The sequence below is a fragment of the Brachyistius frenatus genome, unplaced genomic scaffold, assembly GCF_029030835.1.
Source record: "Brachyistius frenatus isolate BFR_SWC_R1_liver_20210118 unplaced genomic scaffold, ASM2903083v1 Contig_189, whole genome shotgun sequence".
Taxonomy (NCBI): domain Eukaryota; kingdom Metazoa; phylum Chordata; class Actinopteri; family Embiotocidae; genus Brachyistius; species Brachyistius frenatus.
This window is the reverse complement of record NW_027210788.1, coordinates 306,183-332,884: the sequence shown is the minus strand read 5'-3', so window position 1 is coordinate 332,884 and position 26,702 is coordinate 306,183. Positions and strand designations below refer to the sequence as shown.

The 26,702-nt window shown below is 42.6% G+C and overlaps 1 protein-coding gene across 1 annotated transcript; it reads left to right on the top strand.

Annotated features, from left to right (window-relative positions):
- The first annotated feature begins 1,324 nt into the window (after positions 1-1,324).
- Positions 1,325-26,702, top strand: pak4 (p21 protein (Cdc42/Rac)-activated kinase 4). Its single transcript, XM_069718296.1, has 11 exons — positions 1,325-1,450; positions 16,460-16,696; positions 16,914-17,131; positions 17,325-17,532; positions 17,810-18,043; positions 18,701-19,159; positions 19,427-19,560; positions 20,070-20,196; positions 22,601-22,726; positions 22,809-22,943; positions 23,810-26,702. Exons 2-11 carry the CDS (start codon positions 16,496-16,498, stop codon positions 23,963-23,965), a joined length of 1,998 nt encoding a protein of 665 aa, XP_069574397.1. The 5' UTR covers positions 1,325-1,450; positions 16,460-16,495; the 3' UTR covers positions 23,966-26,702.

Here is a 26,702-nt window from a genome sequence, read left to right as displayed (position 1 = left end):
ACATCACAGAGCAGTATGTGTGTTTGATCACTAGAGGCCAGTGTTGTACAAATTAAACTCTGTAGGAATAATGTACTGCCTTTTATAGTGACATTGTAAATATTGTAATCAATATATAAGATTACTTTAGTCAACAAAGTGATAACGTTTAGCAGGAGACAGGTTAATTAGCTGATTATGCAAATTAACTTTTGGCCATCTTAAAAATGTATGTTGTCGTCATTGATTAAACAAAAACACATGGTAAAATCTCATTATCGCATCATATAATGTAAATCATGTAAATTTCCCCACTGCGGGACAAATAAAGGTTTATCTTATCTTATAAGTTTAAAAAAAATTAGTGAAACTGCAGAAAAATGTCCCCTGAAAGTATTTAAAATGTTACATGAATCTATTTGATCATTATTACTGAGAAGCATTTTACTGTTGTAGCAGGTAAAACTAATTGCAATGATATTTGTGTAGTTTAATATCAATAAGTACATCAAAATGTTTAGGATCATCACATGTCTGACGTGGAAAATAACCTGCTGGTGACCAATAAATAAAGCACTGCTTGGTTGAATCTGTCTGCAGCTCTGTGCAGATTTAAAAATAAAACAGCTGTTCACGGTGAAATCACAAACAGTAGTTTACAAGAAGCACTGAATGCAGCAGTATTTCACTCTGCCTGTCCCTGTGTTGATTGAGTGAGCCTGGACACGGTCAATAAAGTCCCTTTGACCTACAAATGAAGAGGAGTTTGTTGGGTTGTTAAATGTAATAAGTGATTCCTGGATTCTTTTTATTTATTTATTTTCTTCTACATGGTTTCTGTGACCTTTTTATAAAAAAATAAAAAAATAAATTCAATACCTTTTTCTTAGGCACAGTGGGATGGCAAATAAACAATAGAGGCCACAATTATTAATTTACTGATATTTGTGTCACATGTGTGTGTAAATGATAATAATTATATAATACAATGAATAAATAATCAAAGGTGACGTATACAGACTGTCTTGAACAGGGCCTCCTGATGGACGGGGTCATACCGGGGTCAAAGCCTACATTAAAATAAAAAATAAAAAATCGATTTAAAACGTCGGCTATCACACCTTCTGGTAAATGTCACAACCTCCAAAAGCCAATGAAAGTTTTGTTTTTGTCCATAAAAAAACAACAACAACAGGATCTGTTTGTGTAAACAAGCCTAAAGTCAAATAACAAACTCATGAATATTAATGAGGCCCTGGATTCGGTTTCCATGGTTGCTTCCCTGCAGTGTCCCGGATGTACTATTGCTCGCTCCACCCCCCCCCCCCCTCCCCCACGCGTTTCAACATGGCGTCGGGAAAGTGAGACTTCGGCTAGATGTATCACAGTTTGGCCAAAAGTTAGCCCCGCTCCTGCTCTTCTGATCTCTGGAAAGCCCGTCACCAAAACGTTTTCCTCGGACTTCCTCCCGGTGAGTAAAAAGTAACGTCTGGTTTTAAGAACTCAAGTTATGAGCGCGCTTAGCTTGTTGGCGCGTCCGGCGGCTAACGTTAGCCACCGCGGGAAGGAGACCACAACAAACAACAACCTGTGTGTGTGTGTGTGTGTGTGTGTGTGTGTGTGTGTGTGTGTGTGTGATGACGACATTGTCCTGGAGCCTTGCAGCCTGAGACTCTCGTGTGTTTGCAGTGAAGTGGGACATGTAGTCGGTGTCAGCAGGGACTAAGAGATCATGCCCGGCAAGGCCTCACATTCCCGGGATGCCACAGCTGGACCAGGAGGGGTCAGCTCCCACCCCCCTCCAGCCTGCACACCCTACACCCAAACACCTCCATTCAGGGTGTGTGTGTGTGTGTGTGTGTGTGTGTGTGTGTGTGTGTGTGTGTGTTGGGGGCGGGGTCAGGTTAAGAAACCTCCGGGAGGTGTCGGTAGATTTCACCGGTGACAAATTCCTCCTGCTGACAATGAGCTGGTTGCCCTTGGATACCGTCCTATTGAAATATCAGCAGAGTGAGTGATTGACCTATTAAACTGTGTAAATGATCATCTCTAAATCCTGGTGTCCCACCGCAGTCCCGCGAAGCATCCTCTGTTGCTCGGTGGTAGTCATGGAAACCGCTTGTCTCCCGTGTAAAAAAGCGAGCTGCCAAACAAACAAGGCTGGCAGCTTAAACACGCCGCCTCTCTAAATATATTCAGACCAGATGTTTGATTCAACAGAATCGAGTTCAGTGATGGTCACGTGTACAGCATTGTTAATAATATACGTTATAATATGTAAATGAGGGGGGGCTGTTTGTTCACACATCACAGTGTACCGAGGACATCATAGCAACGAGGACATCATAGCAACGTGTTCTTAGGAGGCCTCAGTCTGCTCGGAGGCTGCAGAACAAACCTAAAAAAAAAAAAAAGGCTTTTTCAATTTTTCAGCAATAAAGCATCTCCTTAAGAAATTAATTTCAGCTCAGAAGAGACTGTGGTTCAGGTCCTAAAAGTTTAGCTGACACTGAACTTTTGATCTGATTTATATTCACTCGGTAAGCTTGTCGGCCTACCTGCCGGATAAGAGATGTATAGACTTTAAACCGCGCTCGGTTTTACGATTTCAAAATCATTTCCCCTGGATTATGTGCCAAAGCTCAGACAACAACCAAAACTCTGGGTAGAGTCCAGTTGGTGAACTTTGCTGCGTCGTTCTCTTCTTAATTTCCTGTCATTTTTTTGCAAAAAAAAAATATATATATACAAAAAACAACAGTCATTACGCAAGAGTTGCATTTGTTTTCTTTCTTCAGTGTAGAAACGTTAAGAGACAATTTTAGACAACCATCCACTTCAGTGGTTGAAATGACACCTGTTGCTGGCAGGTTTTTATTAGATGCAGCTCCTACATAATACAATTTATGGTATTTATAAAATTAAAATCTTGGCTGATGTCCACTCAATTCAGGTTTGTGTAACATGCGTGAACGACCAAAGTACAAAAACGCTGACGATGAACTGAATGAGGAATTGGAGTTTTGTTAAGACCTTATCTTTTTGAGTTATGTAGGAGGAAGTACGAGTTATTTATGTGTTCAACCATTCACTACATGCCACCGTATTTGTTTTCTGTTTTACATTTGCAGTGTTCAAATTCAGAAAAAAGGAGAACCGCAGCACTTTTGAGTCGATTCAGTTTGAAGGTAGCCTGCGTCGTAGATGTGGGTGAGGGGGGTGGGGGGGTTTGTTCTGGATTATCAGCTCATTTCGGGAAACCCGGGTTGGGAGGAGGGGTGGTGTTCGTGGCGGATCACGAGCCTTAAAGGTGGAGACAGCAGGAACTGTAGATGACTGTTGACGGACGCGTCCAGCAGGGGGCGGAGCTGAGGGCAGCAGAGATGTTGTCGTTTCTTTGATGGGAGATGACCTGGGGGTCCCTCAGGGAGAGAAAGAGACAAACACAGCTGCTGTTCAGGCATCTTCTGTGAACTCGAAACGGCTTTCACATAGACCTACAAGGTGACAGCTAGAAGCAAAAAAAAAAAAAAAAGAGGCCGGGAGTCGTGTGTGGTAATTTATTATCAAGCGTGAAACCGATGATGTTGGAAAATAATGCAATTTTCTGGTGCGGTCAGAGTGAAGGACGAGATGAGGTTTATTCCCAAAACAAAAACTCAAAGAGCAGAAAGATGCAGCTGAAGGTTTGTAAAATTACATTTGACTTCGGGCTGGAGACACTTACAAATAAGAGTTGGTTGTAGACACCTCAGAGATCCAGTTTTTCAGTATTTCATTTGTTTAAAAAAATTAATAGCTGCCAAGTACAGCTTCAGAAAGCCTAGTACTGCTGGGCTGCTGTACAGATGAGCTGTACATTTAATTTCTGAGTTTTTATCAAGTGAAGGATTTATTTTGGACCTGACTTGTATTTAAACTCGCAGTAGTAATTACCTTCTCCCACCGTTTTCATCTGTCTGTCGTGTGTCCTTACATTTATGCTGTTGTGGATGAGCAAGTTGGAAACATGAACATATATTTCCTGGTATCAGGTTTCACAGAAAAACATGGCATTGGCTTGAAAAACAAAGGGGTGTTGGACATGTGAGAGGGAAATGAGAGAGAAAGCCGAGAGGAAAGTGTGTGTGTGCAGGTAGGTGTGAGTGTTTCTGGGGAGTACAGAGAGTGAAGGGGGGAGGTTAGACACCGGGAGACACATTCAGCTTAAGCCTGAAGAGCCAAACAACCAGATCTGTAGAGGAAACTCAGCAGTGGAGCACCGCAAGGGGAAAAAAAGCCCCGACTTCACCATATATCAACTGAAAAATGAGATTTATAGCCAAGTAAGTTTTTACATAGAAGGAATCTGTGAGTAAGAAAAATACAAGTAACACAAAAGACAAGATGGTCAAATTTAAACATAATATTACCATAAAGAAGTCCCAAAAATGTGTACTAATGCAAATGTGCATAGTATAAACAAATGTGTTCTGTGCAACTATAATAGTTGTAATAATTGTAAGACTTTTTGAGAAGAGAGCAAGAAGAATTTTGTGTGAATGGACTTTTCACAGTTGTGTTGTTGTTGTTTTTTTTATTCATTTCTGGTGTATTCCTTGATTATTCCCCCCCCCCCTTTTCATTGTTCATCTTTTGTCAAAATGGTTAATTAAATATATATTTATTGAGATATCATCTATCTGCAGAAACAAGATATATTAATGAAAAACAGCTACACTTACACATAATTAAAATGATCCTGTGGCATGCAAGTGTAAGGAGGATCAAACTGAACTGGAAGCCATGGGTGGGGAAGAGAAAGCATACGGGGGAAAAGAAATAACACGCTGAGGGTCTTGTCAGATCCCGATGTTATGATTCCCTCTGTAACAGGGAGAAAACGCCGGCTTATTGCCTGAGAGAGGAAAAAAAAAAAAAAAATCCTCTCTGGAATGAGTGCAGCCGCCAACATCAACACAGCCCTCTGGGTGCTCAGGAACAGAGGCAAGAAAAAAAATCTGTTTCATAACAATAACAGGCTTATTTATGACACTTACTTTCAACCATCAAGTTCGGGCATTAGACCAACGTTTTATACGATTAAAAAAACTACTGCAAAAGAATCATAAGATTCTGATATGTAGTTCTTGCTCAAACAAACGGAAAGGTGAAATATGTTTTATCTTTTTGTATTTTTGTTTGTGAAATCTCATGAATCTGTTGATATTCAGCCATTTACAGTCCAGTTTATCCATTAATTTTAAACAGGTTAATCAACATGCTAAACCCCACAACACCAAGTCCATCATACTTCCCTCCTGCTTTTATTCTGGAGTCATGTAAATAATTTGTTGGTTATTTTAGGTAACCGGGTCGTATGTATGTAAAGGAGAGGCTTAACGGGTATTTTTAACTTGCAGGTAGACGTTCCCTTAAACAGAAAAATGTCAATGCTAAGATTCCTGTACTTTTCATGAAGGTGTTTAATTATTAACACGAGGTTATACTTACCTCTTGTTTTGCTTGTGTCCTGAACTGCATTCTCAGCCGCAGTTTGCAAGGCTGAAGACAAAACATGAAAGTTGCTTTAGAGATTCTTATATTTTATTCACATTACTGTAAATTAAGAGTATTGACTGTTAGTTGGACAAAACTATAGAGACGTCGCTCTGGTCTGTATAAAATTGTGGCGGACATTTTATAGATACAAATATTCAACATAAAATATCCCAGTGTGAGGAACAGAGGGGAATTTTGTTCTGTGTTTGCTCATGTAGTTGTTTTCATTTTCAGACTGAAAAATCAAGCATGAGCCTGCAGGTTCCAGCCTATACGGAGGTTTCACAATCACAAACAATGCAGAGAGACTTCTGGACGGGAGCTGCACTTCACCTCGGTAGTACTGGTGTTGCAGTAGTGAATGGCGGTATGTTATAGTGGCAGCGGAAACAAGAGGGCAAAACCTGCTTTTGTGTTTACCTTTTTTTTTTTTTTTTCCATTCCCATATTGCTGGAATAATCTAGATGACATAGGCAGTCTGTAGATTCTTTCTCAGGATCCTGAATTGGATCCAGTATCATTAAGCGTTTCACTGTTGCTAGCCAATTTTTTTTAAGATGAATAACATTAAATAAATTAGGAAGGAAAGGGATTTCTGAGGTGTTGTCAATGCAAATTTAACCAATCCTGGGCCTGCAGTATTGTGACCTTAAAGGCACATTATGGCACAAATTAAAAATTACTCCACATTTACTCCAAAGCTCCTCCACCTCTCATCTCATCTGCAAAACAGAAAGCAGAAAGTGACGGGTTTTGTGGGATTTGTGGTCTTATCATGAGACTATAAGGCTACCAAATTTACATGAGTTTTATATACACTTAGAGTTGTACCAGATTGCACTTCATTTTTGTGCATCTAATATGTTGAGTGGATATTGTTTAAATACTATTTGAATTACTTATTTTTATGACTTTTATGAATCAGGTATTTTTTTTGCCACTTTAAATTCATGGTTCTTTAAGTTCAGAAAATTAAAAAAAGACATGCACTTACTATATTTACAGCTATTTTGTAAGGAAGTGATTGCATATAACTATATCACCTATCATATAGGTGTAGTTTAAATACACTCTACTGCAAAAGAAAATCAAACAAATTTAAAAACAACAATTAAGATTCCCAGAGGAACTGGATAACGTTATAGAGATATTTAACAGCATCTTATTCTGATCGCAGTTTCTAACCGTTCCTGGATTTTGAGTCGAAACAACAAACACTAAACTGGTATTTGGCAGAACCGTTATTGACCATAATTGTCAGATGGGATGACCTCGCTGATGAGAGGGGAGATTCAGATGGTGACCGGACTCACGACGGAGACGGCAGATGGATGTGATCACCACAGCAGCATTACCTCACTGTCTGTTTTTGACAGCACGCCCTCATTATGTAATGACGGTGCTGCTGTGAATCACATGTTTCACAGCATGTTTTGATGTTTGACATTAAGCGTCTTATCGGTAGCAGGTTATGATGAGGATAGCTTGGTCACAATTAATGGAGTTAAACACAAGTCAATGTACTGTTCAGCTCACATCATTTTTATATATATATATATATATATATATATATATATATATATATATATATATATATCTGCTGATCTTAATTTAATATTTCAGAATCAACCTAAAAGACTGTGAGCACATTCAAAAGCAACATGATTTTACCACAACGTTCCCGAGGCAGCGCGTCACGTAACGAGTGGGCAGCAGACCAGGAAATATCGTTGCTTCATTTGATTATTTGTGTTTGAAGCTGGAGCTGCGCTTAAAATCCTGCAGCTCTCAACTGCCCAACTGCTTTACGTGTTAAACATCGGAGGTTCACAATTAATGCAGGGATTAACCACTCGTGTATATATACACTACTCAGACTTCTTTTCTAGCGGATAATGTTGAATTTGCATCACCGCCTCGGAGTTATGGGCTGTCGTCTGCACACACACTGTAACAGCTGCAGGAAACGCGGCCCTGAATTTCTATGCACACTTTTCCCATGATGCCTTCAAATCATGCGTGTTGCAGTGATCCTTGACCCTGTAGGAAGCTCCTGAACTCCACCCAGTAAACTAGACAAAAATATTTCTGTAGGTGCAAAAGCTAGAAAAACGATCCCGGCGGTTGTGTTCACGGTCAAAGTAGCTCACGTGTATTCGCTGAGATATGCGTGAGGCGACCGACGGGGTCTCTGCCATCTTTATCATTGACCTTTCCACATTCCACAACCTGCGTCTGGAAGTCGGCCCTGATTGGCCGCAACACTGCGTGCTTTGTTTGAACTCGGGTCTCGGGATTGGCAGGTTTGTGTGTTTCTGGCTCTGATACGTCTAGTGGACCAGTTCCTGCTGTATTTTTACCCTCAAAGGAATGTCAACAGGCCTTTTCCTGATGGAGGTGGACATTGTCTTTCGGGTAAGACGCGTTTCGTAGCTCTCACGCCGGCTTTGATAGGAAACTCCTGCTGGTGATCGCACGTCTTCTAATGTATGATTAGATGCTGAATTTGCCGGACGTGGGACGAAAGTGTCGTCAAAAGATGTTGAAGCAGCAGATTCATTCATTCAGTAAGTTCCTCACATGAGACTCCAGTAACCTCTGCGGTGTTTGTAATGTTAGTTTTGTATACGACTACAAGACATCCATAAATACCACTCACAATATAATATGTTGAAGAAAAAGTCATGTAATCATTCTCAGTTGGTCAACTTAGAGTATTTTAGGTATTCCTCTATTGAATTAGATTGACGGCACTCATGGCACCAAAGTCAAAGTGGGACACGGTCCAAAATATTTCTATTTCATTAAAACAAGTGCTCACTTCATTCTTTGGCAGGTGTTGCCTACAGTTTTGTTACATGTATGATAATGTGTTTTGTCATTCAGCCTCAGTTTGGTTGATGGATCTGTTTGGCAGGCAGACATGATATTTCACAGCAGCCTGTCTTGATCAGACCACTATGAATAGCTCTAATTTGAGCCATACTGTCAGCGGCTGTTCTGCCAAAGTGAGTCATGTTGTCGAGTGAAAAATACATTAATTTAAAAGATAAAACAACAGGCTCTTCATTAATCTAAATCACGAATCAAAAGATTAGAATAAATGTCTTATCATTCCTACCATTTAATTGCTAATCTGCATTTGGACCTTTTTGTGTGTTATTCATTACTGAAGCAGTAAGGTATGTTAGGAGGGTGCCAGATCTTATTGTTTGTGATAATATGATGTTTAATATGATAAAAAATAAATCACCATGACGGCAGACTCGAAGTCGTCACTGCTGCACAGTTGCATTTTTTTTTTCCAGTTGCTAAATATCTTGGGGCTGTGATCACTTTCATTTGGTAGCGTTGAGGGCGTTTCTAATAATATTGATTACAAACGTCGTTCCTCCATGACCTAATCTGTAGCAGGTCAGGGTTTGATGAATATTTCTCCAACCTCTTGGTCTTTCTGCCATTTTCTGCTCTGCTTAAGAGATTCTTACGCTTCTCAAAATCCTTCTTTAAGGGATAAGATGCTTTGTGAATATCTCTTATCTTGACAGGGTCTATATTTAACTTCAAGGGGAAATTCTTAAAAAACTTCAAGGAAGAATTTTCTCAGATTTGAGTCACTAGGAGAGACTCTTTTGTCCATAAGTGTTAGTTTTTTTTTTTGCTGACATATATAGCTCTTATTTTAATGTAATTGTGTGCTCTTGAAATTATTCATGAATATATTTTTAAGTGTTGTGTCATTTTGTCAAGAGTAATTGTTGCAGGAATTCCCTGAAATATATATATATATATATATATTTATTTGCTATATCAGCCAACACCTAAGTAAGGGTTGGTCTGTTTAGTTTTTTATTTATCTGCAGATCAACTTCAACCAGATCTAAAAGCTAAAAACAAATCAGCAGTTGGTCAAACTATTTAAACTTTTTTTTTTTTTAAACTTTTATATCAAAAATGCCCAAAGTTTGTTTTCGTTTTCTACTTTTCTATGCCGTTAACTAAACACCTCTAGGTTTTTGATTTTCATTTCACACGCTGGTTCATTTTAGTCACGAAGAGTAATTGGGAGTGAAAATAGTCGCGGAAGGGTCACGTGACAGCGCAGGTACCTCAACACCTGTGAAAACACGGTCTGAAGGGAGAGTGGAGGAGAGGAAAGCCTTTTATTTATGACCTCTGTGTGACTGGACATAGCGTTGTTCATAGACCCGTGCTAACTCGTGCTAATCTCCCTCTTACTCCCTCCCTCTCTCTCTCTCTCTCTCTCTCTCTTTCTCTCTCTCTCTCTCTCTCTGTGACGTCATGATACTGGGCCGCGTTTTGCTGAAACCATAGGAATGCGACACACTTTGTGTTCACAGCCCAAAGCTACACCACTTTTTCTGTCCTCATCTCCGGGGCTGTTGTTGTTGTTGGTTGTTGTTGTTGTTTTGTGTGTGTGTGTGTGTGTCGGTTACGGTTTGCCGGATGTTTATTTTTCTCCCGGAGACGTACCGACGGTGGAGCCGAGTTTGATTTCTCCGCGGAAACAACTTTTGTTGCTGCAGGGAGCCTGCGTTTCACCCCTCTTCCTCCTCCTCCTCCTCCTCCTCATCCTCCTCAGCTGCGTTTCCGACATGAGATCAGGTGGATAGTGTGCGTTGCTGCTGGCTAAAGGAGTATTTCTGGTTACAAACAAAAACAAACAAACAAAAGTGAGTATTTCCCGAACAATAACTTTCGTACACGAGTGCGTCGCTGTTGGTGGTTTTTTTTGTTGTTGTTGTTTTTTTAACTCCCGAGTTTCATCGTGTGTTTAAAGAGTTTGGACGGTTTTTTTTATTTATTTAAAAAAAAAAAAATTTACATCCCAACTTCTCCGGTTCGTGCTGCGTCGCTGTGACCGAGAGGAAAGTTAATCGGGGCCACAACGAGAAGTCTGTTGTTTAAAATAATCTCGTTGCATGAGATTAACTGAGTCAGAAAAAAAAAGAAAAAAACAGCATAATAACTTTATTGTTTGCATAGTGTGAGAGGAGGGGGGAGGGAGGGAGGGGAGGGAGGGAGAAACCAAGCAGCGAGGGAGAGAGATGGTTTCTGTTGGAGCTGCTGGGGACCGAGACTGTCTCCTTTAACCATCCTCCCTCCCTCCTCTTCCTCCCTCCTCCCCCCCCCTCTTACTGAGTATCGCCATTCAAACCTGTTCCTGACCGCTCATATGTGTGACTGTCCAGACAGCTGCTGGACTCCTCCACCCAGGAGCATCTGTCTTCGCTTGCACAAGTGTCGGTGACACACGGAGATGAGAACAAGTCGTTGTTTCCTTCTGTCCTTGTGTTAAAACTGATTAGGGAGCTGGATTGTCGGCCTCGTTATGTTTCAGAGGTTTGTTGAGTTCGTTTCATGGTATTTGATCAAAGGAAGTAGTTTGGTGTTTCTTGTTTGAGGTACGCACAGACATCATTTTCTGATGGATTATTTTTATAATGCCAACTGAGCAAAACACACTGAAGTCTGATCCTGTTTGTCCTTGATTAACCGTCTAGGTTTTATTCTTGTATATATTAATCTTATTGGGTAACTTTAAGCTACTTAGAGTTTTTTTTTCATTCTAAATCAATCTGATTAGCGATTGATGGAATTTGATATAATTTTGTTATTAAAGTTGTCATTATGAATATCACAGGAGAGGAGCAGTTGTCATCAGTGTTGTGATTCAACACCAGACTTCAGGGAGAACTATCCGACTGTATTATACTATATGCAGACATTTAATCGTAGCCACTGTAAAGGAGAGTATAATATTCGTATATATTATTACTGTGTAATATTTCAACTCAGACTGTCGTCACACAGCGTTGTGAACAGGCTGACGGTGGTTCGAGCAGTCAGTAGCTCCAAGGTCACAGTTAGTGATCTGGGAAAACGCTGGGCGAGAAGCGCTGTCCTGTGTATGTTTGCAAAAGTGAGAGAACAGGCTATTAATTATCAACCCTGATTCAGCACCAGCAAGAAGCTCCGCAGCGAGAGTACTATGGTCTGTTTTATGGCATATCGCTTTTTAGATTAGTGTCTCTGTTCTACCTTTTGGTCAACAATAGCGTGAGAAATTGCCGGCTGGTATTTTTTGTTCTTGGCTGGTGACTTTGCGTCGTCGAACTAGTTTCTTTGGCCGACATTTGGAAACTATTCAATACCTCAATTCTGGACATGTGGACGGCTGCAAAATTTCACAGTTTCTCTGTTATTGCGGCCTATATGTAAATAAATAAATGTATTTCCAAGGTCCAAAAAGGTCGGTGTTTTGCATTAGATAAGTAACCTGGTCAGCAAAACTTAAAACCGCCTTCAAAGTTGTGGTAACTGAATGAAAATATTCAGAATACTTCAGTTCAGCATTAATATTCAGCTCATGTTACGCTTTCAAACATCAGTACTTGCAATAAAGGCATTTCTAAATATTAGTTTTTATATGTGCTCAACAAAGCCCTAAATGGTCTCATTTAATATTCCTCTGCATATTTTGTAATCAATCAACTACATACTAACAAGCTATTACAGGAGTTTATTGACCTCAAAATTAAGCTAATAAAATTCTCCAGGCCATTTCTGAATTTATTTAGGCTTTTTGAAGTTGGTTTACGTTGACCTTCTTAACCCCTGAGTGTTGTTAGTGTCTTCTTAGGAAGGCAGTTATGTGAAGTATGCCGCAATAGAGCCACAGACACGAGCCATTAGAGAATAAAATCGGAAATTATTCAGTTGTGTGTTTTGGCTCAAACTGAATTTTCAAAGATGACATTCATGTTATGTACTTAAAAAAACCCTTCAATCCCAGTTTTATTTGAAGCATCTTTAATGTTAAAACAGATGGTATCAAACCGTGTTTTGAAGAGAACAAACATTTTGCTCATTTTGAATAAGCACTCAAAAACTCTCATTTCGTGTTAATGGATTAAAGTAAGTCAGATCATTTTTGGGGGTTTATATTCGTTAGTGTGTTTTTATAAGCTGCACTATGATGAATGGAAATAAGTAAGTTCTTTAATAGGCTTCTTATAATCTTCTTCGGTGCATACTGTGACGCCATCTGTTTTGCTGCAACTGCAGAACACAAAGCACTGATTCCCATCAGTGATGCCAACAAATAAACCTCATTTATCCGACCGGCCTGAACAAAGTGAGCGAGAGAGGAAGTGATAGAGAGAAGGACACGGATACGACGCACACCTGGACACGACAGGGAGGCGGGCATACGAAACGTTAACTCATCCGGTCGTTATTCAATATAATTTACAGCTTTATCAGTAACATACCAAAAAACTAAAATAAAAAATGCACCAAATAGTAAAAGTGTTTCCGAAACAAATCCCTGTTGTGCTGTGTATATTTGGATCCAGCTCCAATCCTCCATAGTGCAGCGCCTATCATTAACACTGAGTGACAGTGTCCTTCAGAGTGCAAGACCACCCATGTACAATACTTGAATGAGGCCAAAGGACAGCAGCTTCATCTAGAGCTCATCAGGCTGGCTCGGGCCCACTGACCAGACAGGCTTTCTCACTGTTCAGCCAGGCATACATGAGAGAGAGCGAGGTTGGATTCAGAAGGAAGAAGGGGAAATGTGGGAGGAGGGTGGGAAACTATTAAAAGGGGGGGGGGGGAAGAAAAAGGGGGAGCAGAGAGACCGACTGAGGGGAGTAGAGGGAGAAAGAGATTCGGGGTGGGAGATGATGATGATGATGATGATGAGAGGTGGATTATGTTTGGGAGGGAGGAAGGAAAAAAACACAGGGACGCTATAACTACAGTGATTGTTGTGCTAGGGAAGGGTGTGCTTGTGTTGCTCTGAGGTCCTTTTATAGCATCTGGTTTACTGTGTGTGTGAGACAATTACCAGTGTTTGAGTGTGTGTGTGGGGGTGGGGGTGGGGGGGTGCAGCAGTGGAGCCTCAGTTAGTGTAAGAAGCCATATTCCTTTTGCAACGCATAATTTGTACCTTTGATCAGTGAGCACACTTATATTTTTGAGTGGTTTGTTTTTTTGTGGGCTTATATTATCACAGATATGTTCCGTAATGACTTACAAGATCCACGGCTTTTTTTTTTGTTGGTAATATTGCTGTGAAATTTTAATGAAGGACACGGTGATGTCAGAAACTTGGTAGCTGGTACCAAAAAAAAAAAAACCACATAAATCAATCACAAAGTTTTTCAAAATAAAACTATTTTTATCTGAATAAGCTGCGTTATATTTGGACAGATTGAATACTAGTAGATACTAACGGTGTGAGCAGCACCCAGCTCAGCTATCCATACGTTAGCTGTTACCCGTCGGTGTCACTCAGAGATCCAGTTTCATGGTGTGGGGGGTAGTGGAGAGTGATGCGGTCAGCTGAGCCCCACCGGGGCTGTCTGGGTTGGTTGGACACCTGCTACAGCGATCACTCTCCCTGTCTGTAACGCCTGGAGCTCACCTGTTCCTTCAACACCTGTCTGCCAGTACAAAACTCTTTTGATACTAGAGCAGTGTTTTTTTTTGGTATTTACATGATTTTGAAAGGGGTGGGGTGTGTCGTCGAGGTTTTGAAATCTCATTCAAGCACAACATAGTAAATGAAAACTCGACTTCAACTCCTGCGTGTTAACTTTGTCATATTTAAACGAGTTGAATCACCGACTCCACTTTCTTATTATTTCCTGACACTTCCTGCCCATTGAGTGACTGATTGCACGAACATAACATGTCGTGACACGTAAACCCGTCGGTGTTCGTTCATGCGACAGTCAAGTCACCCGGTGAATCGAGTTCTCTCTCAAATCAAACAACATCTTCGAGCTCACAGCTCCGTCATTTTGGGGTTTTTTTGCCGTTCAGGCCTTCGTTACACGCAAATCTTATCACTTCTTGGCTCCTCGCAGCGGCAGTAAAATCTTGTTTTTCACCCTCCGTCTTTTGGCTCCGAGTTTGAGATATTTCCAAACGCAGGAAAAAGGCCAGACCGCTGTCTGTGAACAGCAACGCTGCACGCTCCTCGTGCTTTCAGATCCGTCGGTTCCCATCTGATGACGGGATAGGTTTATGTTATTATCCTCCGAAGGTGTTTTCAGAAGTCATCCAGCCGCCTCCTTCGACTCTCATCATTAACTTCCTCCTTCCTGAAGGCTCTCGTTTCTCTCTTGTGTCCTCCACCTCAGACGTACTGATCGACTGCATCGGTGTCTCGGCCAAACACTAATGATAAGCCTCTGCAGTGATTTATACCCCTCTTTTCTGTTGTCACCAGTTTAAAAGAGGCATTCATCACCAAGTGTTGTAACTGTGCTGTTACCAGATAGTTTTGTTAATGAAACAAAAGGAGTTTTTAAGAGAAAATAACCGAACATGTATGTTATTGTTGAACTAGCTCCGCTTAGATAACTGTGACAATTTGCGGATGCTGGCGCTATTATCACCAGATCAACATCAGATTTGAAAAAACAAAACAAAAATAGCTCTGAGGATAACAGGAATTGCAACATCTGGAGCTTAAAACTTTACTGGGACACACTGGTGATTTATATCCTCATTTTGTGGTGTCATTAAAAGACTATGACAGTTGGGAGTATTTTATAAGTAAATAATACTACAGTAAATCTATTCCTGTGCATGTTAGTTGTGTTTTCTTTCTTCCTAACCAGCTTGATTTGTGTTTTTGGGCATTTGTCAGCTATTGCATTTCTAAGCGTAGCAGCATCTAAGACACCGTTTACCATTTTATGTCTTGTACTGCAATTTTCCCCTCCCCCCCCCCCCCTGGTTTTTTGCAGAAGGGTTTTGTGCTGAAGCTCCGTGTCAGCGTTGCGTTTCTTGGCCGTGAAGCTCCCTTCTTCTCTGTGTGTTCCTGGGCGGGTCTTGCATGACTTCAAACACTCCTGCTGTGAAAGACTTTATTAACACTGCAGTCTGTAAGCTCAGCAGCATGACTCATGCCCTCTAACTTTCAACCCGCCCAGATCGCCCTCGCAGTCAGCTCGCCCTCCCTCCCTCCCTCCATCCCGTCTGCCCCCACATCGCTGCAGCATCGCCTTGTTTTTAAACTCCCCTCGGTGTTTGTTCTTTTCTTTTCCAGAGTGAATGGGAAAAAAAGTTGGGAACACCGTTTGGTAGAAAACACAAAGAGACAGCAGGGGCTGAATTTAACAGGCCGAACTGCCCCCTCAGTTCCTCGGGTCAGCTTCTTAGCCTGGATCTGCATCTAACACACTGATCGCTTGCAGACCTCTGTTTGACTACTGGGAGTGCCTCTTTTGATACGCACCAACAAAGCAGAGCGGTTCAGCGAGACCATTCTCTCCACCATCTGCAGCTTTTTTATTTTTTATTTCAGCCAACCACAGCAGTAGAGGATTTGAATGATTCCACTGATTAAGAGGGGACATCTGTGATGTTGCACGTGTTCCTGTGATTATTGCACCGTCATCACTAGCTGTTATTTGGAGCATCGAGTCGCAGAATTATTATTAATGCTGTTCCTGTGGTTGGGACCCACAGCACCACACCCTGAATCCTAATCCTGTCGCAACCATCAAATGAAAATGTCACCCAGCAGTATGTGTTGGTATTAGGCCTGGGAACAACTCTTGAACTGTCACTCGCTGCTTCATTAGATTTAATAATTGATTGCATCCTCTAGGAAACCAATTTACCTTCATACGTCCATGAAAAGTTTCTTCCAAAGAATTTAAAAAAGTGAAGACGGTCATTGAGTGTTTTCTGATGTTGCTGCCTTTGTTTATCTGCAGGCCCGTGTGTGTGTGTGTGTGTGTGTGTGTGTGTGTGTGTGTGTGTGTGTGTGTGTGTGTGTGTGTGTGTGTGTGTGTCTTACTTTACATACATGCCCCTTGGAAGTTTCCCATTTGCATGTTTTCTTCCTTTTTTCCTGCTAACGTTCATCTCTCTCCTCCTTCCTCCCTGCAGGTCTGATGCGAGGCTGCAGCTGCCTCAGCCGCCATCATGTTCACCAAAAAGAAGAAGTCTCGTATCCAGATCTCGGCTCCCTCTAATTTTGAGCATCGTGTACACACAGACTTTGATGAACAAGAGCAGAAGTTTGTTGGGCTGCCACGACAATGGCAGTCACTCATCGAAGACACAGCCAAAAGGCCCAAACCCTTCATCGATGCAACCGTCATCACCACCGTTGAACCACGAAAGGTGAGATGAGCAAAAATTAAAACAAACCACCAAGTAGTCAGCTGGGGAAAATACATTGTGAATTCATAGAAAATCCCAAAATAGAGTTTGTTCTCACCATTTTTTGTATTTCTAGATGATGAGTTTCACCGTGGAGGCAGATTGAGCCAACAAGCTTTGTATGTTAGGACCTCTTATCTTGTCACCAAAAAATATGTTTTTTGTCCAAAATCTTCAGCCCATCGTACGTGGCACCAAGCTGGGAGTGGACGGCTCTCTAACATGGCTGCTGGATGAGTTTGACACCATGTCTGTGACTCGCTCTAACTCCCTGCGACGAGGCAGCCCTCCCATCCAGCCTCGCAGGGACTCTAGCTCTTCAGGAGGAGGAGGAGGAGGGCAGGAGAACGGAGATCCTCACCACCGACACCACTCATACCCAGACAGACAAGACAGGTGAAGTGATAAAGTCCTGGTGGTGTGTACATTTACAATTGTGTATTGGCTCTGTACTTGTTTCTGAAGCAGCAGCTTGTTGCTCAGATAATGTAACATTACAATTATTTGATGGACACAGAAACAGATTTTATTCATAGCAGACAAAGAGCTCAATTATCCTCATTAATCTTTGAAGCCATCTGATTCTCAGAGAACGGCACAGACACGAGCACCAGAGCGGAGGAGACCCCCGCCAGGGTCAGCGTGCGGTTCGTCCTTCCCAGAGAGATGAGGGACTTCAGGGTCGGCCCCAGCAGCAGCCCCGAGGACAGGAGCCCAGCAGGGCCCACCGGGACAGACCCGACTCCGGCCCGCCTCCCCCCCCCCACAGAGACAGGGAGCCTCGTGATCGGGACCAGGTAAAGACCAAAGCTGTACCCAGAACCACAACTTTATATTTGTTGATAATAAGCTCCTTTATATTCACGTGGCTCTCTCTCGTAATTGTATATTTACTACTGAAACCTGTGGACTGCTTTTCCCACAATGATGATATATCCTTACTGTAAAAAATACAATAATAATTAAAAAAAAGGCAGCTAAGGTTTTGAAGTCTGAAAATACAGAGTGTATGTGGGCTGGCATGTTTGCTGTATCGAATTTTCTCTCACTTGAACCCTGCCTCTCTCTCTCCAGGAGCAGGTTTTGCGCAGGGATCAGCCCAGTGACCCGAGGCCAAAGTCCAGCTACGTGGCGAGGGACGGCAGTCCTCAGTCTCCCCGAGACAAGAGGCCCCTCTCGGGGCCCAACATCCGCACTCCAAACCTGCCAATAACAGAGGGCGTGATGAAGACTGCCCAACAGACCACACGGCCGTTCAACACCTACCCAAGGACAGACAGCGAGGGGGGACGCAGCCCAACAGGACAGGTAAAAAAAAAAAAAAAAGACCGCAGCCCCGAGGGAAAACTATTGGCTTTGAGAAAAATGCAGACGGGTGCAAACTGAACCCACCGGCTGATGAATGATACCTCCTATCACCTTGCTCTTTGTTCTCAAGATCAGATTTAGTCCCGATTCTCTTCAGCTGTTAATGATGCATTCGAGGTAATGTTGACACTTATGCAGTTCAAGTTCAAGAAGGGAACAATGTTGTGCTTCACAGAAATATACACTCATAAAATTTAAACTATTCATGCTGTTTGAGGCACTTTCAGGTCCACGCATGACTTTCTGTTTTTGATATACAGTCAATCAAAAATGTTCCCAAACCATTTATACTTGGTTAACTGTTCCTTTAATATCTCTACGTTTAATTCAATCACCACTAGTTCTGCAAATCATCATTGGGTTTTGATATGATTTTAACATCAATGTGATGAAGCACCTTGATCTGCCAGGTATTTGATTTTATAATTTAGGCAAATAAAAAAAAAGGTATTCATGAACAGTTTTCTAATTGATTACAATATACATTTACGCTGTGAGGGAGGATTGAAGTCATCTAATCCTACAGTATAAATGTGGTATTAATATTCAGCGGCATACGATGTGTTTGTGAGGACATTTCCTGTTTCTTTCTTCCAGCCGGTTCGACCAAATGAATCGTCCCCTCAGAACGGCCCCTCCAGCAGCTCCACACGAGGTTCCTCCGGCTCCAAGCCTCCTGCTAACCACCAGCAGTCTCATCACACCTCCCACCCGAGCCTGACCCCCGAGGCCTCCCAGCACCCTCACACTCCTCACCCCAGTGTTCCAGCCCCGCGGGCCCCCGTGCCCTCCGGGCCCCCGGCGTCAGCTGCTCCGACCCAGGGCCGCTCACCGCAGAGAGAGCCTCAGAGGGTTTCCCACGAGCAGTTCAGAGCGGCTCTCCAGATGGTCGTCGATCCCGGCGATCCGCGGACCTACCTGGACCACTACATCAAGATAGGCGAGGGATCCACGGGGATCGTGTGCATCGCTACGGTGAAGACCACAGGAAAACTGGTGGCTGTGAAGAAGATGGACCTGAGGAAACAGCAGCGCAGAGAGCTCCTCTTCAACGAGGTAAGAGATCGTGATCCAGTGAGTGGATCTCACGAGTCAGAGCTGCAATCAGACAAAATGAAAGGTTCAACTTTTATGTAGGTGGTCGACAACACGGCTCCGTTTTCACTGATTTGCTGATTGTCTTGGTAGAATTTAAACTTTGGGGAATCACCAGATGAGTAATCAGGCAGAGCAGAGCGGCAGCGTAAAAATAATAACACAACTGTACTCAATGTCGTTTTTTTTTTTTTTTTCTCTCGCTATTTGTTTCCATGGCAACCACAGGTGGTGATCATGCGGGACTATCACCACGAAAACGTCGTGGAGATGTACAACAGCTACCTGGTGGGAGACGAGCTGTGGGTCGTCATGGAGTTTCTGGAGGGAGGAGCTCTCACGGACATCGTGACACACACCAGGTGGGAGAGAGAAACCGCATCAATCGTATTTATGTAGCACCTCACAACTAAGTCCATTATGTGTGGACATGTGAGTTTTTATTCCCCTTGAAATCGATGTATAATGTGGTTTAAGCCGTTTTTATATTCCTCCATCATTAAATCCGTCACTCCCATTATTTATTTTCGTCCATAAGGGGGCAGTGTTACCTAATGTGTTTGGCACAGAGAGCTGTGCTGCTCTGGCCTGTGTCATTTTACTTCTTTTTTTTTTTCACCAAGGCAACATTTTCGATTGCGTTATATGATTGTTTTCGATGCATGCGGCTTTTTTTGTTGTTTATTTTTTTTTTTTGTCTGACCATATCTCTGCGAACCGCACAGACACAAGGTTCAAATGGTTTTGTTTTTATTGCGTTTTCTTGGTCTGTGTTTGAGTGTGATAAACATCAGAACCAATACAACCACAAAAAGCAGAGGAGGTGAAGAAAGTCTGAATTGCTGTGTGTGCCGTGTCCTTCTCCTTCCAGGATGAACGAGGAGCAGATCGCCACCGTGTGCCTGTCTGTCCTGAAGGCGCTGTCTGTCCTCCACACTCAGGGTGTGATCCACAGAGATATAAAGAGTGACTCCATCCTCCTCACTCATGATGGCCGGGTATGTACCACACTCAAGCAACATAACTAAATACAACTGCTGCATCTTACTTCTTTTAGGTGGGAAAAAGCAGTTTATAAAAGGCATTAAAATGTCATTAAAGCTAATTGTTGTTGTTTTTTTGTCAGTGTGTGTTTTTACAGAAACAAGGTGAATATGGCAGTTCACTTTGATGTGATATGTATGTGTGTGTGTATATATATATATATATATATATATATTTTATAGAAACAAGCAGACAAGCCCAGGTGTCACCTAATAGCATTTATCAAGCCTCATTTGAATGTTTTTTTTCTTGACCTAATTGCAGGTCTCAGTACTAGCACACTATTATACTGTGACTACTCATGTTTTTAAGCTCCACCTGAACTTTTACTGCTGCGATGTGTCAAAATGTGAGTCATGAGAAAGACTCACGGTGGACATGGAGCTGCTGTCTCGCAGGATGGACAAACTCCACACATGACTGCAGCTGCAGACAATTTCAATCCACTTTTACAAAAATAAAAAGAGAATAGTGGCTGGAAGTAAAAGGAACTGAATATCTCTACTGTGGCGTGAGGCAGATGCCACATCACTTCCTGCCTGGTAACAAGCAAGTTTCTGCTTTCTACAGAATATGAAACCAACGTGGTTCCACGGGGGGGGGAGGAAGCCACGTACATGGTCATATATAGATGGCCTATATCTCCCAACACAAGTTTGGACTGAAGTGTTTCAGTCTCGGCCCATTTATTAATTAATGATAATAATAATTAATGACACAGTACTGCAACTATCTGTGTCAGATGTTGTTTACTTTTTGACGAAAGCGAGAAGTTGAAACGAGCCTCCTGCTGAATGTCGTCACGGCTTTCATTAAGCACATCGATTACATCACATATAATCAAAGATTTGCTGAACGATAAGCAACTTCCACTGCAGTGTGCTGCATCTTGCCACCGGTTCACAGTCAACCAGAGAAATGCGGCTTGAGATTGCAGATGTGATGATAATCTTAGCCTGGCTTTAACATGTTGGAGATCCGTGGTAGCAACTGTTGTCATTTCATTTCAGGGAGATCGGAGTTTGTCCACCACTTCTTCAATCACACTTTGAATATTGGAAAATGACTTTATGATGACATTAAGTTGATTAACTTGCACGTAGATTCGCAAGCCTGCTGTAGTTTTACATGACTCTCTCACACCTACAGCATGCATGATGTGCAAGTCACATATTTGATGCCGAGATGAACGTGTAAACCGCGGTGTCCTTGATGACAGCTGATGTGTTTGGGGTTTGATGTCTTCATAAGCTGTGGTTTCACGGTTCGCCTCCAGCTGCATACACGGCCCGGCAGTCCTCCGCAGTGACACTCTCGAGCGCTTCGTCTGCGCTGCTGTTCTCCGTGAGGCAGATGAAGCACCTGCAGCCACTGTTTGGTGTTGCTCGTGCTGCTGCTAATGATTGTCTCAGAAGACGACCGGTAACTGCATGAAAAATGGAATAAAGCATCATCTGTGTGCAGTAATTCAACGTTTGGTAAAATCACATACAATTAGGAGCTTGTATGTGCATGTAGATATAAATCTGAAAATAGACATTCAATTTGAAGTGAAATTGTACTTGGTGCGTCTTAAAAGTTGGTAGTTTGATGTCACGAGGATGAGTGGTCTCGCGTTCACAGGAGTGTGTCGTGTTTTGATGTTTTGATGCTTTGATGCTGAGTTTGAGTTGCTGCCTGCGGTTTGGTCGAGGAGGGGAAGCAGACTCAACCGAGCCTGGAGGGTTTCTCATCAGAAGGGTGGCTGTGTATTTATCTGAATGCACTTGTGTGCTCTGTGGTGTATTTGGGGGAGATTTTATCTGAACATTAGGTCAGATGTTGTATTTCTTCAGGTTAGTGTTAACATCAGGGTTATATTTATGAGAAGCTGTAAGCGAATGTTGATGTCTCGACACATGTTGCGATGTCAGTGTTCATTCACCGCTTCTCACAGCAGGTTTGTTTCATTTCTCTCTCTTGAGTTATCAGCGATCAGCCTTGTGGCCAACATTACATGCAGGTCCTCTTTCTACATACTCAGTAATACACAAGCTTTTCTCAGAAGGAGGTGTGGCCGGCAGCAAGGCTTGACTCATGTGCTGCCTGGCTGGCAGATTTGAATGAACTGAACTACTCCACTATTGAAGTAGAAGAAGGGAGTTGTGTCTCAAGATACCCAAATCTGATATTTATCTTTACACAGCTGAAACTGAAAAAGTCCCCCGAGGGGTTTTGTATTTCTAACCTCTCATTTGCAGATGTGATGTTAAAACTGTTCTCTGTCGTCTACCGTCCATGAAAAGTAATCTGAACATCTCGGTGCCTGTGTTTCTTCCCCCCCCCCCCCCCCCCCTCACTTCCCAAATCTGTCCTCAGGTGAAGCTGTCGGACTTTGGTTTCTGTGCTCAGGTGTCAAAGGAAGTGCAGAGGAGGAAGTCTCTGGTGGGGACGCCGTACTGGATGGCACCAGAGCTCATATCCAGACTGCCTTACGGGCCGGAGGTAAACGCTCGCTCACGGTTTCTTTCTCACCGTTATTTGTCTCCTTCGCTCGTTGACCGTCTTCGTCCCTCGCTGTCTCCAGGTGGACATCTGGTCTCTGGGGATCATGGTCATAGAAATGGTGGACGGGGAGCCGCCGTACTTCAACGAGCCGCCGCTCAAAGCCATGAAAATGATTCGAGACAACCTGCCTCCCAAACTGAAGAACCTGCACAAGGTGACACATCAGAAATTCTCGTTGCCGACGGCTAAAACGACACGAACAAATGCTCCGAAAATCAGGAATAGTTCGATGTGATAAAAACCTGCAGTTGGTCTAGTTTGTGAGGGTGCGGTTAGTATATATTGTGGTCATTATTTTATTTCAGCACCTTGAGGTCGAGAAGTGACACAAGCTGACAGGAATGTTGCGTAATCTGTGACCTTTGATTGACTTTTCTTTGGGTGCATTGAATAACAATTAGAGAGGCGTCATCGACCCGTTACTACTGCCACCACGCTAACTCGGTGTTATGTAATCCAAAAAGACAACACACTCTTACACAAGAGCAAAATAAAGCCGTTTTTGACAGAATAATGTGGCAACGGAGGAATAATAACGCCGTTGAAGTTTGTCCTCCAACTAATTAGAAACTGACAGTGAAGGTTGTTTGGGTGAATTTTGTGGGTTCGTGTTCACGTGGACTGCAGATATTGGATTTTTTTTCGAGGTCAGGGGTCAGAGGTCAGGGGTCAGGGGTCCACAGCTAGAAAACACAAACACTCGTACTTAAATTGCGGGAATTTTTCAGTCTGCACCGTCATACGTGACAAAACAGATCTGAACTACAAGTCAGGTTTCCCAGTATGTCTCGACAGTAAACGGGAACTGATGAAACACTTTTGCGTTTGTGTAAAATTGTTCTACGGTTTCACAATCTATGAGTCTGCAGTCCGGTCGATTTAACCGAAGCCGGCCGGTTGGTGTGTTCAACGCCGGGATTTCCTCATTCGGTGCTTTTGAGCAATAAAAGCTTCTCCAGTAACTTCAGTAACGCCTGACTGCTGGATCTGCCCTCCCTCCCTCTCGCCTCCTCCTCCCAGGTCTCCCCTCTGCTCAAAGGCTTCCTGGACAGGATGTTGGTGCGAGACCCGGCTCAGAGAGCCTCGGCCAGCGAGCTGCTCAAACACCCGTTCCTGACCAAGGCCGGGCCGCCGTCCTGCATCGTCCCTCTGATGCGTCAGAACAGGATGAGATGAGACGACGAGCGCCGCGAAGCCCTCCGCACTCTGGAAGGGGGAAAAAGAAAAAAAAAGACGCGCAGGTTCGGGTGGAACAGAATACTCCTGCACACGGAGGAAGGGGCCGCAGAGGTCAAAGGTCGCGGACCTCAGGCCTGCGCTTCGAGCAAAACACCTGGAAAAAGTGTTGTGAGCTGCAAAGTGTGAACGCGGTGTGCAGGAGTATTCTCTTTTTATACTGTGGGGAGTGAGCTCCCTAAATACAGAGGCAATAAGGTGGTGTGTGTGTGTGTGTGTGTGTGTGTGTGTGTGTGTGTGTGTGTGTGTGTGTGTGTGTGTGTGTGTGTAACACTGATTAACGACAGTGTTTTAGGGCTCATGCGTGTGTGTGCTCTCACTCGAAGGTGGAGGAAACACAGCTGAACAGCCACAACTTGCCGGTGGGGTGATTTATTTTAGATTTTTTTTTAAATTTTTTTTTTAGCTGATTTCACATCAACATTTAGTTTCAACGAAGAGCCTGACCTGGACAGATGTGTAACGACTGTGGATTCCCCCCCTCCCACCCCCATTTGGACCTTACTTGGATTTCTAGCGTGAAGGTGGGGTTTTTGCACACCAGTCGAATGCTTTGAAGGAGCCGAGAGCCCATTGGCTGATTTTGGAGAGCGACGTTTTGATCTCATTGGACAATCTGGAAAGCCGATATTTTTTCACTACAAAGACTACTCTCAACAACAGATCCCGAAGTCGGACACTAATCCTCATCACACCCAGAACTTACTACTGACAGAGGAAATCTTTTGACTCAGAACTGAGTCGGACGGACTTTATTTTGTTGCCATAAAAATCCCTGGATCCTGTTGTAAACAAACAAACAAACAAACACACTAAGTGAAAAGGTAAACACTGGAGTCGCGGTAACAGATGAATTTTTCTCTTTATTTCCTATTTCCTGTGTAAGTACAATGAACATAGAGAGATATATCAGTTTTGATGTTGTACTATCTCTATTTTGTGATTGTTTTATTATTATTATTATTATTATTATTATTATTATTATTATTATAATGTGTTTCCTGCTTTATTTTAGAGTGAGATGTGATGATTTTTTTTAAGCACTGTTCACGAGAGATAGAAGCTGCATTCCCAGGTGATTTCAGCAGATGACATACACTAGAAAATAGTTTGATCATTTATTGTTCTTAGATCAGATCACGAGACCTTTTTTGACCAATACCCACGGTGGTCTGGTTGTGGCTCTCACAGCACACACGGCTCCTTTAAACTAAACGGATCCAAATGAGTCGGCTCCGTTTTAGTTCCTTTTTTTTTTATTTTTAATTTTTTAAAACAGCTGGATTTTGGTACAGTGTTTCAGACGCAATTCATGATTTCAGCCGATGGAAGAATCCCACTGGATGAAGGAAATCTGCTTGTTGGGTTGGAGACGAGCGAGCGAGCAGCAGGAACTTCATCATCCTGCAATTCCTTTATCGACCATTAAGGAGAAACACTTCAAACTCCTGACATCAGGAATCAGTTAATTTCATGACGTTACAGCAAATACCACCAGTAAAGAGCAGCAAGCCCTTCCTGTACTCCACGTCCTCCGAAGACGAGTTTTTGTGGATTCTTCATGTGCTAATGGAGAAAACACAACATTTTAGAGGCCTTGTACAAAAGAGTAGCAGCACAGCGTACGACAGACTTCTAAGCAGGAAGTCATATTTCAAGCTCGAAGTACGTTCTCTATCGTTGTGGATGATTTCTGCATAATTACTGCCTGGAAGATCTCGAACTAAAAGCAGCGTTACTTAGATTGGTCGCTGATAATGCTTCAATAGGCTGCACTTTAACCTCAGTGAGAATACTTCCTTCCCAGCTTCGCTTCCTGTATCTTCCAGCTCTTCCGTCGTGTTGTCACACAGTTTAAATCTGTCGTCTGTAGCCGGTGGAGTTTAAAGATGAAGTTAATTATCCCCCTCAAAGCACATTTTATTTCCACTTCCTAAAAACAGGCATGAGGGTTTTCTGTGGCCGGGCTTCAGGGTTTGAACATAAGTCAATCATTCCTCTTCCCTCTTTCTGCTTTCTCTGTGTAGAAATGTCTGGTGGGCGTTCTGTATTTTGTCTCTTTGGCAGCTTTCCAGACCGTCAATTTTCATCTGTCAGTTTTCTGGATCTGTTTTCTGGTCAGAAGTGGAGCGAGCCAATAATGACTCACGGAGTACGAAATGTCTTGTGAAATGTTTCATGTTCATATTTTATTTCGCTCATTATGAGACACGACGGCGGATCGACTGAATGACAATCAGCTGCAGCGAGATCACTCTGTTCAGGTGGTGACATTTTACTTGAGAGTTACTGAACCTTCCTGTTTTCTGATTTGATTCCCAAATCCACATCTCAGTTTTGAATTTTGATCTTCTAAATTTCAGTTTCACGACTGCACAAATGGATTCATCGCACTAAGATGAAGACAGGAACTCGCCTCCTGCTAAATGCTGTAGTTCATGAGAGGTTATGAGTTGCTGGTGGAAAATAACTGGATCGTATTGAGTTTCATATCGGCCACTGGAAAAACCCTGCAGTTTTAATAGAAGTATCATTGTTATTAGGTTAATGTGATGACATGTAATGCATAGCATTTATGCAGAGTTTCTATTTTTAGCCATCAAAACAAGTCTATTTGTAGACTCGTACATCACGTCCCGGCATCACGATAGGTGGAACATTATTTATTAAAATTAAA

Excerpts from the sequence above, each read along its gene's own strand:
- pak4 (XM_069718296.1), top strand. The coding sequence starts at position 16,496 with ATGTTCACCAAAAAGAAGAAGTCTCGTATCCAGATCTCGGCTCCCTCT. Across the intron at positions 17,533-17,809 it reads AGCCTCGTGATCGGGACCAG|GAGCAGGTTTTGCGCAGGGA; the intron begins GTAAAGACCAAA and ends CTCTCTCTCCAG. Across the intron at positions 19,561-20,069 it reads GACATCGTGACACACACCAG|GATGAACGAGGAGCAGATCG; the intron begins GTGGGAGAGAGA and ends TTCTCCTTCCAG.